This window comes from Trichoderma breve, chromosome 2, assembly GCF_028502605.1.
Source record: "Trichoderma breve strain T069 chromosome 2, whole genome shotgun sequence".
In the NCBI taxonomy this organism is placed as follows: Eukaryota; Fungi; Ascomycota; class Sordariomycetes; order Hypocreales; family Hypocreaceae; genus Trichoderma; species Trichoderma breve.
This window is the reverse complement of record NC_079233.1, coordinates 2222268-2237929: the sequence shown is the minus strand read 5'-3', so window position 1 is coordinate 2237929 and position 15662 is coordinate 2222268. Positions and strand designations below refer to the sequence as shown.

General features: G+C 51.4%; 4 protein-coding genes across 4 annotated transcripts; 1 reads left to right on the top strand and 3 right to left on the bottom strand.

The window, feature by feature from the left end:
* Positions 1 to 1721, bottom strand: T069G_02907 (IBR domain, a half RING-finger domain-containing protein; the record flags this gene model as incomplete). Its single annotated transcript, XM_056170117.1, has 5 exons — positions 1 to 62; positions 122 to 823; positions 878 to 1175; positions 1230 to 1558; positions 1640 to 1721. 5 exons carry the CDS (start codon positions 1719 to 1721, stop codon positions 1 to 3), a joined length of 1473 nt encoding a protein of 490 aa, XP_056031009.1.
* Positions 1722 to 3259: 1538 nt separating this feature from the next.
* T069G_02906 (redoxin domain-containing protein) lies at positions 3260 to 3996 on the bottom strand (the record flags this gene model as incomplete). Its single annotated transcript, XM_056170116.1, has 4 exons — positions 3260 to 3288; positions 3359 to 3527; positions 3583 to 3628; positions 3686 to 3996. 4 exons carry the CDS (start codon positions 3994 to 3996, stop codon positions 3260 to 3262), a joined length of 555 nt encoding a protein of 184 aa, XP_056031008.1.
* Positions 3997 to 8804: 4808 nt separating this feature from the next.
* On the top strand, positions 8805 to 11317 carry T069G_02905 (GTPase-activator protein for ras-like GTPase domain-containing protein; the record flags this gene model as incomplete). Its single annotated transcript, XM_056170115.1, has 6 exons — positions 8805 to 8925; positions 9001 to 9134; positions 9193 to 9438; positions 9505 to 10860; positions 10912 to 11098; positions 11157 to 11317. The coding sequence occupies 6 exons, from the start codon at positions 8805 to 8807 to the stop codon at positions 11315 to 11317; spliced, it is 2205 nt and encodes a 734-aa protein (XP_056031007.1).
* Positions 11318 to 11984: 667 nt separating this feature from the next.
* T069G_02904 (corA-like mg2+ transporter protein domain-containing protein) lies at positions 11985 to 14553 on the bottom strand (the record flags this gene model as incomplete). The annotated part of the gene is made up of 4 exons (XM_056170114.1): positions 11985 to 12389; positions 12459 to 12917; positions 12987 to 13659; positions 13742 to 14553. 4 exons carry the CDS (start codon positions 14551 to 14553, stop codon positions 11985 to 11987), a joined length of 2349 nt encoding a protein of 782 aa, XP_056031006.1.
* Between the last annotated feature and the right edge of the window lie 1109 nt (positions 14554 to 15662).

Here is a 15662-nt window from a genome sequence, read left to right as displayed (position 1 = left end):
TCAACGCTTGTTAAGCAACACTGTTGATCCTGTCATGAGATCGGCGTTGAAAGTCCATTTAGCTATACGCTCATGGTTAGTCTGAAAGAATCATGGATTGAGGTAGCGGGGCCTGTCGTACCCTTTGCAAGATTCTCAGCAGTGTCTTCCAGCAAAATGACACGTCTCTTGTTGCAGTAGGAGGTCTTATCCATGATATCGACCTTGAGCTTTGGGTCGGATAGCTCTTGGATAGGCTTCTCGAACATCTCAGACAAGTTCTCGACGGCCATCTCGAGATCCTTTTGGTTGTCTTCAAATATTTCTGTCAAGTTGTTCTTCGCCAGATAGAATGCAAAAGCATAAGTCCATTTGAGAGTCTGTCTGCATGTCTGAAGCGCCTGAGATGCCGAGTTGAGATACTGCACTTCGATCCAGGACATGCCTGATGTCGTCTGAAGCTGCACCATTTTCTTTTCCGTCTTCTGTGCGATGTCTTTGTCGAGCTTTGCAGACTGCTCATGGTTGGCATATCTGTTGTAGTAGTGCAAATAACGCTCCAAAGACGTGCGAGATTTGGTTTGCGCATCTCTAGCCTCTGCTCCGCTCTTTTCTTCATACCTGTTGCAGTTGTACCAACTAGTGCCGTGCTCAGACCAGAGTCCCATACACATCCAGCAGAATTCATACTTGCACTTGCGGCAAGTCATGTGGTTGCATCCGCCGTTTTTCTCGATCGTCGAGCTACACTTGGGACACTCCTTCGTGTGGGCGGAAATCCAGTTCGCCGTCTCGGAGTCGTCGGCACATTTCTTCAGCCATCGCTTGACCAAATCGCAGGGTGCTGGTTGATGGTCGGGATTTGGGCACCCGAAGCAGAATCTGTAACCACAGAGACACTCCACAGTAGGGACAATCTTGTCCAAGTCCTTCTTCTTGACTCCGCATTCTATGGCGTTGGGGCAGTCTGGGGCCGGGCACCACTTGAACGTATCCTTGTCCTCCACGTATGTGCGGTTAAGCAGTTCATGGTAGCGATCAGTCAACTCTGGCGTAACTAGGAGGTCAAGCGACCGTGAGTCTAGAATACGGCCGCATCCATTTGACGGACACTGGATCCTGGCAGACTCGCCCTCGTCTTGGATTTTCTGGGTAAGATAGTGGCGGTAACAGTCAACGCAGTAGCGGTGGCCACACTTCATAGCAAAGGTCTCAAGGCCCTCTTCATCTTCGCAGCAGATATCGCATACAAAGCCGGGGACGGCTTGCAACTTAGGCAGGCTAGAAGTGTTACTGTTCAGGCCGGCAGCCTCTAGGACCTTTTCTGGCCTGTCCATGTAGTCTTCTAATAGTCTTTCCTTGTTCCATCGAAAGTGGCGTAACATGATGGCGGCATCTTCCTTGTTCATATCAAGGATCATGTTGACATCGTTCATCATGTCATCCTGCTGGCGCCTAATGTCGGACGGCTCGAAGACTTTGAAGGATACCGCGTGAGCGGCTACCTTCTTCTTGTCGAGATCTTTCGCGGAGAGGCCGAAATCGGGGTCTGGTTCGTCGAAGTCATCCTCGTCAAAATCTAGAGAACCAACAACATGGATTAGTCAGGCTGACAGGTGTTACCCGAGAGGGCCGGCAAAGGGAGGGCAGGATGGCTAACCTTCAGCACCGGACATTTCATCGCCGCTATCGTCTGGCATCAGCTCATCGGAGCTTGACAGATACTCTTCCTCGGAATCCATCTCGCGGGTAGTGACGGGCGTGGGAGGAGCAGCGGCGAGACTAGCTGAGGCGACGATCTTCTTCTGGGGAGTGTTTTCAGAGTCGGTGGATGTGATCGTCGCCTCAGCAGCCTTTCGTTTTCTTGTTATGGGAGGAATCGTGACGGTGGTTCCCCGAGATGCAGCAAACGTGCCAGTCGACGATGATGCGTCGGCAGAAAAATGATAGTGGTAGTGCAGCACACTAAGAGGGGCGCTGATGACGGCGTTTCGTCGTCTCAGGTGCACGCAACGATGGGGCTCAAAGGCTGGAGCGACAGTAAAGGGAGGGCAGCACGTTGCTCATCCAAGGAGAGTAAGGCTTGGGAAGAGCAAGAAGAGTGTTGTGTAGGAGGAAAGGTGAATCAAGAAGAGGGAAGATTGCAAATCAGGTCCCGACAAGTGCTTCATATAAGTGATTCAGGCCATGACCAGGCGACAGGACAAGATGAAGAAAGTCGAGTTGGGCAGGGGAGGTGTGGACTAAGGCACCGGGGTTTCTTCGGCAGTGCTGAGTCAGGCAGGCAGCTGAGCAGGCAGCGGTTGCAGCGGGCCATTGTCAGGTGGCCAACGACAGGCGGTGGATTTGATGCAGTTGATGTTTGCGTGCATAGGTTTGCTGGCGCCGAGTGGCGACATGCACAAGTCCTGTCAGTAAAGTATCTCTAAGCCAGCACTCTGCAGCACCACTCGCGATATGTCCGAAAGTTATTGTCAGGTTTCTTATATCAACTTCAGCGTCTCTGAGTACGATTTCTGTAACAACGGAGCACCTGTACCGTAACGGAAGTTGCTGCATCCCTATCAGCTAAGGGACTAAGCCAATTCAGATACTTTGATCCCATAACAGTGAGTCCAGGCTTAACTCTCAACTGCACACTCCATGCACCGACAAACCCAAAATTGCAGTCAATCTCTTCAATGTGCTCTTGGCCTGCGCAGCATATGATCATTTTGCACTGGGCAGTACTTGAACACATATCTTCATATTGACATCAGTATCGTCCCGTCATTCCAGATGTTACCCTAAATGCTGCCACCTATCTTTTTCAATGCTGGACGCGTAAGTACCTATGGGGCATATAAAGGTGAGAAACCATCACCAGGCAGCATCGCTTCACGAGTTTAGTAGTCTGTCCGCGACATATATTACATAAAAGGAAGGAGGTGCGGTGTATTGTCGCTGTGATAGACATTACCTTAGCACTGTTGGAAAGTTGTTGTAGCCCAATTGTTGATTCAGATATAAAAAGCAACTTCCAAGACTTCACCATCACACGACTCGCATTCATGCTATATTAGAGAGTTTTGCATTCCACACATACTTAGTAATCAAGCGTCGACTAGATTAGCCCAGGTCTCATCTGCTTTTGAACAAATGTGACACTTTTACTAGGAGCAGGTTCAAAAGCACATGTAAGCACCATTTCCCTTGACGTCGCTGACACAGAAAGTCGTGGCCGAATGCGCCATGTATTTATGAGAAAGTTGACCCTTTCCCCTCCGTTTTATTCTGCTCTTTAGTTGAGAACCTGTTCGGCCATTGACACTGTGAAATACAAAGAGTCAGGGTCTTTCTCAATTTGGTCATGTTTAGAAAGGAGAAGAAGAATACTCACCGGCTGTGCCAGTGCTGTCTGGCTCGACAAAGGTCGCTGTGACCTTGCCGTCCTCCACTTTCAAGGCATAGCGCTTGCTTCGGAGACCTCCAAAGATAGCAGCAGCATCATCAAATCCGAGGTCAAGGGCCTTTGTGAATTCAGCGGTGGGATCGGCAACGAACCGAATCTGTGCATGTTCATTAGTTGTTTAGACGCGTGCCATGTATGTCAAAATAACTCACTCCAGTCTCGCCAGCGGGATCCAGCTGGTCTTGCCATGCCTTCATACTGTAGGATACAATCAGCATCTTCTGCTAGCTTACCCACGAGATGTCAATCGCTTACACAAAGGGGTCATTGACGGCGACGACGAAGACCTGGCCAGCCTGCTTGAGGTTGGGGTGGTTGATGTATGACGGAATGTGCGTGCCAGAACAGGTGCCGGTGAAAGCTCCGGGAACGCCAATAATGTATCCGTTGCCCTTCTGGAATTCCTCGGCCAGGTTCACCTTACTGGCGGCCGAGTTCTCGAACACTTCAAGACTGGGGATCTCGTCACCCTTCCTGACAAGGACTCGGGGCGTCGAGTGAAAGCCACGCGCAACGGTAGCGGGGCGGGCCAGGGCAATGCGACGGAAAGACGAGCGGAACGCCATTGTTACTGCTTAGACTTTGATATGTCAGACTGCGAGGTCGAATGATGGGTGCGGCGAGCAATGGGAGTAGCTACGGAATTGAGCTTGAACGATGGAGTGGCGTCAACGAGTTCGGGGTTTTGGTACAGTCAGCCCGGGCCCCTTCGGCTTAGCCAACCGGCCCCGCTCACATCATTCAGCGTTGGGTGCTTAGTACATAGATTCACGGAGCAAGGAGCTCACAAACCCGCCCTACAAATCAGTTGGATTGACAAGAGACTTTGGCAGCAGAGATTGGCATCTACGAGTTTTTGAACGGACAGTTTGCACAGCCTGATCTGGTGCATTGATAACCGGTGGTAATTTGGCTCGAGCTCGGTACATCACCGTCTATCATCACAATTGCGTTGTGTGGTTACCGTACTCGCGCCTGCATGCTCCCAGTCTAGAAATTGAACCAACCTTGAGTTTCAATAGGCCAGGGCCCACCAGCCGGGGTTGATAAAGTTCACCAACAACAAGATTAATCCTCCTTCTCTTTACCTGTACAAACTTTTGCATGGTCAATGGTATGTGTATGCCGCAACAAAGCCTCGCGTAGCGAGTGACGAAAGAAAAATATTACCTGTCCCTTTGTGTGATACGAATTTGCAAAGTCTAATCTTGGGGACCTTTGTACTACACATCTCCCCTGGCATCACGATACGGTCATCAACCCATTGACTAATACCTGTATTTCAAACCCGAGAGCATTGACCTAATTAGCCTTCGATGTGCGTTTACGAAAGTATGTATTCGTACGGTTTTCTTAATGCTTCGTCTATTGTGTTGTGGTCAAATTACTAGTACTAGTGGCACTGAGGAATAGACGACAAAGGGAAGTTCTCTGACGTAACATGCCGGCAACCAGCAGATCACAGGGGGGGAGAGCACGGGCAGTGCAGAGGGACGTGCTTCGTGATGGGATGTTGGGGGAATTTTCCTGCCCTTCTGGGATTTCCTCGAGATTGAAGGACTGCGAGGACAAGGACGCAGTCAACCAAGAGAAGCGCATGAGATAATATGAAATGCATCAGCATCAGACATGGTAGAGATGAAGCGGCCTCACCAGACTTTGCGCTGGCTTAGGTGTTCAGGCTGGTCTGAGCATTGGATTTGCACATGCCATTGGCCCAGCGGCCAAAAGGTTTGGGGGACGCTCAAGTCGTGGATAGTCGCAGTCGCCGTTACTGGCATGTCGTAATTGGCTTTTTATAGATGCTATCACCGCGCATTAGTAGAACGTACTTGCATACGAGGGGTGGGCTTTCCAAGGTCTAGATTTGATGCCATCGCGCGATTTCGTGCCATGGCAATCATCTCTCTCTCCCTCTTCTCTCGGGAATTATATCGAGCCTGACACTCCGTATCCCGTACCTGGGCCTTTTCCGCATCTGGCACTAGCCGCCAAGCATCCATGGATCAATTTCATCTCACTTGGGCGGTCATGGGACCCCCCCGACGAGCGGGTAGTTTTCAAGTGGGCACTTTGCGCAAGGGAGGCTATTAGCAGTTCAGGTTGGCGCTCATCATTTCCAATAGACCAAAGACGGCTTTGCAAAAGTTTGGTATCTACGGAGTACGAGTAGGCCTATCTAATAACTTCCACATGCGCCTGGAAAACTCGCCTCCATTTGTCTCCATTTGTCTGGCAAGGGGCTCAGCGCTGCTGGGCTCTTTGATGAGCCTGCTTTCCGTACACAGCAACTTGGCGTGGTGATCCCCAGCCGTGACGCCAAGGGGGCTGCTGGATCGATACAGCTTTTGTGTTATCCTCCGCACAATGCTCCGTTGGCAGCAGATAGGCAAAATCATCTGGACCCAGGCCCCACCTGCCCCTGCCCCTGGCGCCTCACCCATGCTACTCCAGACAAGGTGACAGGCAAATGGTGCGTTTCAGAGCCATCAGTGTGTGCTGATACATTACAGTACGGAGTACGAGCACAGGTTGGTGGTCGTCTCGTACCTGTACTGGATAACAGTAAGAAGGGAGGACTAAAAGTCTCGACTACTCCGTATTGATACTCGCTGCCGTACACGTACCGTACTCGTACGAACATGCTCACCATTCCATGGCGCTCTCGGTTGCGATGGATGCCAAGCACATCCAAGTGCCTGTACAGTTTACAGTACGAACACTGCGAATTGCTCGAACTAGCAGAGGGCCAGACGTCATCCTCAAGCCTCCTCGACCTCCATTGTGCATAGAACTCGGTACTAGTGCGTGCTATCTGAAACGCAACGTCGACAGTTTCAAGACGGGCAGTGGCGTTGTGATGTAGTAAGAACACAAAAAGCATCAATCTATTCCATAAAGCACTGTGCAGCCCTTTCTCTCTCTCTCTCTCTCTCTTTTCGTCAATCGAGGAACCGAACCTTTGTTTGTTTGCTTTCTTGCTGCCTCGCTTATTACTGGCACGACCATTACGCGCGAGTGCAACTTCATGGGGGCCATGCTGTTGCCGTTGGCTAGCAAATGCATTTATTTTATCCGGCGGCCAGAGTTGGCAAGGCCTTGAGGGTATCATCGCTCAATGCTGGTAGGTGAATGTACCCTATTGTCAGAACGGTGCCACAAAGCGAGTACTGCTACTTCGCAACTGGCACAGTGCTGCGAAGCTCATGCGAACTCTTGTCCAACGCTCCGAGTAGCAGGTACATGCCTACGGCTCGGCGCTACACGCAGTGCTACCCCGCCGCCCCTCTAGATTGCACATTGGATCAGCACCTTACTCGTGCTAATGCCCTTTGCTCTAGCGGCCAGTTGGAAGCAGGGCTAGGCGGAACTATCTTTCTCGTGTCTGGGACATGAGCGCACGGAGAGGGCCTAAAGGGCTTTTGTCGTGGATGATGCTTGGAAAGTTTGTGACGACAACAGGGAAGACGGGAACAAAGAGAAAGAGAGCACGAGAGAGGAAAAAAAAAAAAAAAAAAAAAAACTTTTGTATCCACAGGGCAGCAAGGTTAGAGGAGGTAACACGACACTAAGACCGTAAGATCATGTAATGTATTGCTTGCTTCGTAGGTACGAGTACTCGTACATGTACTGGGAGCACAGAGGCCCCCCGATTTGAACGGCGTCGTCGCACACGATATGGGGATGGCGCCATGGATCACCCATTCGCTGACGCCTGCATGCTGCTGCGCGAGGCCTTGGCTCTTCAACGACGCTGTTGTCTGCCAAAAGTGCAATGCGACAGTGTGATAGGGCGTGCTCCGGACGCTCCAGATGGATGGCTGCATGCAGGTGACGGCAGCAAAATCAGTCAATCGTTGACCAGCACTGGACAAAGGCAAAGGCTCAAGCTCATCAATGGATCAATGGCTCGCCGCTAGTGATGGTGGGCACACGCGCCACTGATACCCCTGGCATGCCCTGACAAGTGCGCAGCGCGCTGCAGCCTTTCCGATAGACGGGCGGGTACTCCGTCTGTCCCTGAGCAGGGCCTGGCAGCGCTACCCCAGACCACTGCAGGGCCATGGTACGGCACTTTAGCGCCTGTCCGGGTATGTACATGTGCCCACTGCGCAACGTGGTGGGCGCGCCAGGTACTCGTACTCGTGCCTGTATCAAGTCTGGGTCAAGTCTGGTTCATTTCACGTCTGGCCCGGTGCACTACTATCGCGCTTTGCACGTTGATGGCCGCAACCTGAAGGCAACCTGAGGGCAGTCTAGCCCGTTGAGGACCCGGCCGTGCCTATTTTCAATTTTCCTGCTCTTCCCTGGCTGCTGGCCTGATTGGGCTGGCGCCTGCAGCTGCTTGGCTGGTCGCTCTGCAACCCCTGGGCGACGTGCTTCCCCTCTCAAACTCTCCCAAACAAGGCGCGCTGCTCCAGTTTTATTCTTGCATCTTGCCAACTTGATACCCATCGCCAGCCGTCGCAGCCACAAACCTTGAACCTTTTTGCTGCCGTGCCTTGTGTCTTCCGCAACTCTCGTCTTTGTCGCCCGCAAGCATTGGTTTATAGTTGGACGCCAGGCGACGACGTTGCTCGCATCCGACTTCAAACTTCTGCCTCGCGCGTCTCTGTCGAACCGAAATTTGCCTCTGTGTCGCTCGGCTAGCGACGCTGCCCTGACGCTTCGCTCTTCCACCAGCAGCTCTTCTATCCCGCCTTTCCTGCGCGACACCATCCTGGACGAAAGCTCTCTCTCTCGCCCTTTTTTGAATTCGACACGCGCGCGTTGTTGCCTCTGCTCTTTTCTTGCTTTGGATGCGGAATCAGCATAGCTTTCCCTTTTTTTCCCCTGCTTGACGGAGATAGAACACTCAGCACTGCTTGACCCGGAAGCGGGTTTTGGCATCACCACCGTCCACGCTTTCCGTTGACCTGCACAAGACATCTTCGATCGAATCGTTACACCATCGTTAAATCGCTTGCGAAGCTCTCCCGAAGCCGACGCAAATTGTACCACGAGCGTGCCATCAGCGACTGCACCTTTTTTCTCCTTCTCCTTGTTTGGCGACACTGCGTCTTCTGTTTCTCATTCCCCCCTCCCTTGTTTCGACAATCGTCGTCGACGACGTGAGCCACATGAAATAAGTCCAATCAGCTTAAATAAATCTCGATTGGAATATCACTTTGCCGAGTGATGAGCATTATCGCTTAATAACGGCTATTTGTTTCTTTCATAGTCGACGAAATTCGAGGTTCTGGGGCGACAAGGCCCGACCCTCCCTTCTGTCGCACAGCGCCAAATACCCATAATGCCTGTCATGCTCCATACCCCCTCGAGAGCCTCCACTGCGTCAACCTCTTCCTTTCAACAATTGTCACGGCAAAACACCATGTCTACCTACGATGGCTCGCGCTCGGCGCGCCAGTCGAAGCGGTACTCCATGTCCGCGCTGTACATGTCCATGACAGCAAATGAAGGAGAGATGCAAATTGAGGACGATCTCGCTAAAGGTAATACATAATGCACTAGGCCTGGCATTTGCCCTTCCCCCTTGGAGTACACCACAGCTGACGCCCAGTCGACAGCCCAGAAAGCCCTGCGAGATCTCAAATCCAAAATCTCCTCCCAGTCCAAGAAGAACTTTGTTCTCGAAAAGGACGTCCGCTATCTTGATTCGAGAATTGCGCTGCTCATCCAGAATCGCATGGCGCTGGAAGAAGTATGTATCAAAACGCGGTGTGATGCTTGTCCGATGAACGCTTCTGACGCCTTTGCAGCAAAACGAAGTGGCCAGCCATCTTGATGATACTGAAATGGAAGAAGGCGTCTTCCCCAACGACGACAAGACGCAAAAATACGGAAATCTCATGTTTCTTCTGCAGTCCGAGCCCAGGCACATTGCTCACCTGTGCCGACTCGTCTCAATGTCGGAAATCGATTCACTTCTTCAGACAGTCATGTTCACCATTTACGGAAACCAGTACGAAAGCCGAGAAGAGCACTTGCTTCTTACCATGTTCCAAGTATGTTGTATATAACTCGGTTGCGTTGTCGTACCTTTGTCTAACAACCATGTTTCTCTCCTTTAGTCTGTTCTCACCTATCAATTCGACAATACCCCCGACTACTCCTCACTGCTCCGAGCCAATACGCCCGTTTCCCGTATGATGACGACCTACACGCGAAGAGGCCCCGGTCAAAGCTTCCTGAAGATTGCCTTGGCCGACAGAATCAACAGCTTGATCGAACTGCGAGACCTGGATCTGGAAATCAACCCCCTCAAAGTCTATGAACGCATGGTTGAGCAAATTGAAGAAGATACCGGCACGCTACCGCCAAATCTACCAAAGGGCATTACTGCGGAGCAGGCGGCGGAGAACCCCCAAGTCCAAGCTATCATCGAGCCCCGATTGACAATGCTCATCGAGATTGCCAATGGCTTCTTATCCACCATCATCGAAGGGCTGGAAGAGGCGCCCTATGGCATTCGCTGGATCTGCAAGCAGATCAGGAGCTTGACAAAGCGCAAATATCCCGATGCCAACGACCAGATTATCTGCACATTGATCGGCGGCTTTTTCTTCCTGCGCTTCATCAACCCGGCCATTGTGACCCCCAAGTCGTACATGCTCATTGATGGAACGCCCGCCGAGCGACCTCGCAGAACCCTCACCCTGATTGCCAAGATGCTTCAGAACTTGGCAAACAAGCCCTCGTACTCCAAGGAGCCTTACATGGCCAAGCTCCAGCCCTTCATCCAACAGAACAAGGACAGGATTAACAAATTCATGCTTGACCTTTGCGAGGTTGGCGACTTTTACGAAAGTCTAGAAATGGACAACTATGTGGCGCTTTCAAAGAAAGACCTTGAGCTTGAGATTACGCTCAATGAAATCTATGCCATGCATTCGCTGATTGAGAAGCATCGCAATGAGTTGTGCAAAGATGAGTCATCTCACTTGTCCATCATTGTGTCTGAGCTGGCATCGGCTCCTCCACAAGTGCCTCGCAAGGAGAACCGAGTTATCAACCTTCCCTTGTTTAGCAGATGGGAGACTGCGATTGATGACTTGACCGCGGCACTGGATATTACACAGGAGGAAGTGTACTTTATGGAAGCCAAGTCCATCTTTGTGCAGATCATGCGAACCATCCCTCAGAACAGCGCCGTCTCAAGGCGACCGTTGCGACTTGAGCGCGTTGCAGATGCAGCTGCCACGAGCCGCAATGACGCCGTCATGGTGCGCAAGGGTATCCGGGCTATGGAGCTGTTGTCGCAGCTACAGGAACTCGGCGTCATTGACAAGGCTGACCAGTTTGACCTGCTGAGGGATGAAGTGGAGCAGGAGCTTCAACATTTGGGTTCGTTGAAGGATGGTGTGATTGCCGAGACTGAGAAGCTCGAAGAGGTTTTCAAGACGATTCGCGACCACAACGCATACTTGGTTGGTCAGCTGGATACATATAAGAGCTACCTTCATAATGTACGATCACAGAGCGAAGGTACCAAGCGAAAGCAGCAGAAACAGCAGGTCCTTGGACCATACAAGTTTACGCACCAGCAGTTGGAGAAGGAGGGCGTCATCCAGAAGAGCAATGTCCCGGATAACAGACGGGCCAATATCTACTTCAACTTTACCAGTCCGTTACCAGGCACCTTTGTCATTTCCTTGCACTACAAGGGTGAGTTTCTTTTACGATTCTCTATCGATGTCTTTCGCGTGCTAACGAGTTAAAATAGGCCGAAATCGAGGACTGCTCGAACTCGATCTCAAGCTTGACGATCTGCTTGAGATGCAGAAGGATAACCAGGACGAACTGGACCTGGAATACGTTCAATTTAATGTCCCCAAGGTCCTTGCATTGCTCAACAAGAGGTTTGCTCGGAAGAAGGGATGGTGAAGTACCATTTGAGGATGGCACAGTCAGCATTATTTATTACGTGTCACCACGTCAAGTGTGTATTTCATCTGCACACTATGACTATATGCAAAGGGGGATGGAGGGGGGAAAAGAGGGCGTTATGGAGCACCACGGAAGCTTTGTTTCCCTTGTTTAAGTGTCGACTAGTAATGCGGCCTTTGTACGCTCCCAGGTTTGCCACGGTTTCTCTTTGAAGCGGGTGGATGGGCTGTAACGATGCTTATTTATATACCTTGGTAATGATGGGAAGGAGAGATGCGATATTATGTGTTTTCCCCCAACGGCTGGTCCATGAATTGGGAGGAGTTGTTTTTGCAAAAATCTCACGCGAATGAATTGTTCGTCTTTTTTTCTTCTGGCTGTCGTTAATAATGACCACGTTGGTAATGCAATAATTCATTGGATGAGTCTTGGTTATTCCTGTATTTTTATGATTTTGCTCTTATAGCTCTTGGCAATGAAAAGATGCGCTGCGAGAAGCAAGATTGAATTTGTATTCTCAGTATTGCTACAATGTTCTATGTGATGCTATCTATTGCTATTTCTAAACTCGAAGTTGTATTGGTTGAGACATATACAAGGATGGGTATTGCTTATCTGATTCCTTCTCTTTCTGACGTTTGATAGTATTGTATTTATATCTATGTTATACTCTCCCCAAGTCGCTCTCTTCTCCGCCTGCCGCCCTTCTCATCCAGGCCCAAGGTCGACGCCACGATATGGCAGCGCCGTTGATACTACCTCCGCCCCCGCCTCGCCTCCCGACGATGAGCCTCCTCTTGCGGGTCTTGGGTGACGAAGGCGTGGAGGCGGCCCGGCTGTCTTGGGCAGAGGGATCTGGCTCGCGAAAATGAGGGAAGAGACGTAGGAAACGAGTGGGGAGGAGAGTTAAAGCTTGAGTTGCACGCTGGAGTGTTTGGAGACACTGGATGAAGGGGCGGGTTTGGATGAGGTAGAGGAGGATCATGAACGGGACACAGACGAGGACCATGGTGAGAGGAAAGCGCCAGTCAGTCACGGGGATGGTGAATTCTGTAATGCCAAAGACGGACTGACGGAGTTTATTTGTGAGCTTTTTGCTCATTCCATTTGGTTTCAGGGGAGTAATGAACAAACTTACAGTGACGAAAGTCAGGGGTAAGAACAGCATGCTGATCATAGTCAAGATGCGAATGTTGTCGCCCTGATCAATGGCCCTTCTGCTTTCCTTGATGGAGCTCCCGCTAAACAGCTGGTCTCTCAAATTCTCAATCTCCTTCCTCGTACGCTCGTTACGCTTGAGCACCTCGCCTAGGTCACTGACGACCTTGTCGAGCTCCCTGCGCAGGACTGCCATTTTCGCAGCGTACTCGATGGCGTCGGGGGACTGCGGCGGCGACGGGTGAGGCCAGAGGAGTGGGTGCGAACCGGCCCAGAAGTCGTCAGTGAAGGTGTCGACGTAGGCGGCGATCATGGCCTTGATGCCCGTGTTGATGACGGCGAGGGTGTTGTACGCCCAGAAGTAGCGTCGGATGTAAGTGAAGTGCTTGTCTTCGAAGAGGAGCTTGTCGCGGAGGCGGTGGTCGAACATGAACTCTGTCTGAGAAAAAGGGTTAGCAAGGGGGTGGATCAGGCTATGACCGACTCTTTTTCTGTGAAAGAAACTTACAGGAGGGGTGATGAGTTTGGTGATTCGCTCATGTAAGATTTGGTTTCTTTTGCCGGCGTCACGATACTCGGCGATGAGCAGCTCTAAGAAGGCATACGGCCCATTACAGAAGCTCTTGAGCTGAAAATCATCTCCCCTGACCGTATGCTCATCGTCAGGGAAGCTTTGGATGCTAAGCAGTTGCCAGGGACCAAACGTGTCAAACAGGAAACCCTCCTTGGCTCGTTCCCTACGTGGCCGCATCTTGAGTGTCTTGGTGGGCTCGCCGCCGAGAGAGAGAGCGAGGACGGAACCGCACTCTGCAATGTCGATGTGGTCGCCGAGGCGTTTGTCTGAAGGGCGTTTTTCGTAGAGCTGCCAGGGTGCGGGATCGAGACCCTCGCCGAGGAGTGTGTAGTATTTAAAGACGAAGAAGAAGGACCGCTGACGGAGGTATGAGAAGGAGACTGGTGGCGTCTCCTTAATACCGTTGGAGGGATCTAGAGGCGGTAGGATTGGCGAGGACGGATAAGCTGACGGAGTTCGTTCATAGGCACGGTGCATGAAGGCATGAGTCCGGCCGCGGTTGGGGGTATCGGATAGGAGATGATGGAGAAGCTCTGTCATGTCGAAGTGAGGTGACATGGTAAGGTGTAAGGCGGCGAGCATGAGAGGCGTTGGTTCTTGGACGATGCTAAAAGAGAACAATTTCATGAGTAAGGTATGTCAAAATCAAAACGACTGGAGAAGACGGGGATATTAAGGGCGAAACGTACGTGATACGACCGACAGCTTTGCCACTGGGATTGATGTCTTTGATGGCCTCCCATACGATCGGGGCATCAACGATGTTGTCCGGAGGCTCTAGGGATTCATCACCAATATGTTTGACAAAGCCCTGTACATCGACATCGACATTCATTTTAACTGCCCGAGCATCTTCTTCAACCTCGTACACCTCAAACGTCGAGCTTTCAAAGCGCTCCCTCTCAACAGCGGCAAACTCGCGGAACGACTGTGGCGAATCAATATCCCACGGCCGCAGAGGCTCGTCTTCATCAACCAGCAAACTAGAAAACTCTTCGCAGAATTCTGAGTCGCGGAGGTGTCTGAGGAGCATGTCGTCGGAGAAGCTCATCGGGGTGAGCACCTGGTGGACATGGGACGACGAAATGGTAGCTGCGTCGGCGGGCAGATGGCGAGATCCCTGCGTGGAAGCCTGATCCAGCAGAGGGATAAAGGGAATCTCGTCATCGGGAATCACGTAGCCGCCGCTTCCTTGGAGATTTGGCGTGAGCGGCAAGAACTTGGGCGAAGGGTAACATGATGGCCGTTCGTGGGTATCGGGAGTATCGCGACGAAGACGGGGCAGCACATGCAAGATGCTGTTGGCGTCGCTAGTGAAGGTGAAGGCGCGCAAAGGAGGAGTAGTTGCTAGGCTTTGGATTGTGTTGCGGCTGTCGTCTTTCTTTGGGAGGTTGAGAACTTCGTGGAAACTGTGGAGGCTGCGCAAGTATTGCTCGTGGTGATGCTCGACCGATTTGACGAGCTCCTCCAGGCTGACGTTGTTGCGCAGTTGCACAGCCATGCTTGGAGGAAGCTGAGCAATATATCAATATAGAAAGAATACGACTATGATAGTAGACATCAACTAATACAGAAACTGTAACCGATATACACAAATATTCTACGACATATCGGAAAACAAACATGATAAAAAGCCATCATGAAGTATCTTACAACAGGGTGTTTATATACAGCATCATTCTTGTTCGTAACTCGGCTGCCTCCCTCCACCGAGCCCAGCGATGACGCACCCCGAAAGCATCGGAGTCGCCCGACTCATATCACAGGCACACTGCTAAAACACCAGCAATTCCATTGCCAAAAGCATGCGTGGGAATCTTGGCATTGTATAGGCTGCATCCGCACAGACTGTCTGCTAGATGGTGATATGAGATCTGATGGCGTCAACGTCGCACCACGTGCGGCTCTTCTCTGGGGCTTAAGCCAAGGCCGGGGAAGAAGGCCGAGGTTCCCTCTGTCCTTCTCCCTTTTCTTAAGTAAGTTCGGTGTCTTGGTGCGGTTAAGAGTCGTCGTTCGCTGTCAATGCAAAGAGTGAGGCGAGAAAAAGTGAGGCTGAGTTTGACAAGGCGGGTTGGTGCGGCTGAAGGCGGAGCCCCAATCCTCTCGAGGGAATGAAAGGGCCAACCTTTTGCCCGCCAGCAGTTTGTCCCAGCGCAGTGGTGCTTCTGATCTTGCATGGAATGGATGCAATCCATCCAGCGCGGAGACAAAAGGAGCTCCGCTCCCGCATTGAATGACGCATATTGAAGCTGTCATGATGGGACTCGGAGACGGATATTCACAGCGACAAGGTGGCCCGTTGGGGTATGCCAGTGAGGACAAACCAGATCATGCCCGTTAGTCAGAATCTCTATCCATTATCAACACCATGGCGGGTATCATCATGTCCGTCATATACTAGTAATTTTTCCTGCCATAAGAGAGCAAGGGTAAGATATCACCAATTATACCGAGCCGCCTATCCGCCCCTCCCACCTAACCGGTGCCATCCCATCCCATCCCATCGTGTCTTCGTAACTCTATCATCCCGTCTGAACGGTGCCGCAAATGAGGAAAGTGCTCAGCGCCGGTGCACCTGGGGAAGCTTAGTTCATGCTGTGTCTTGGCATC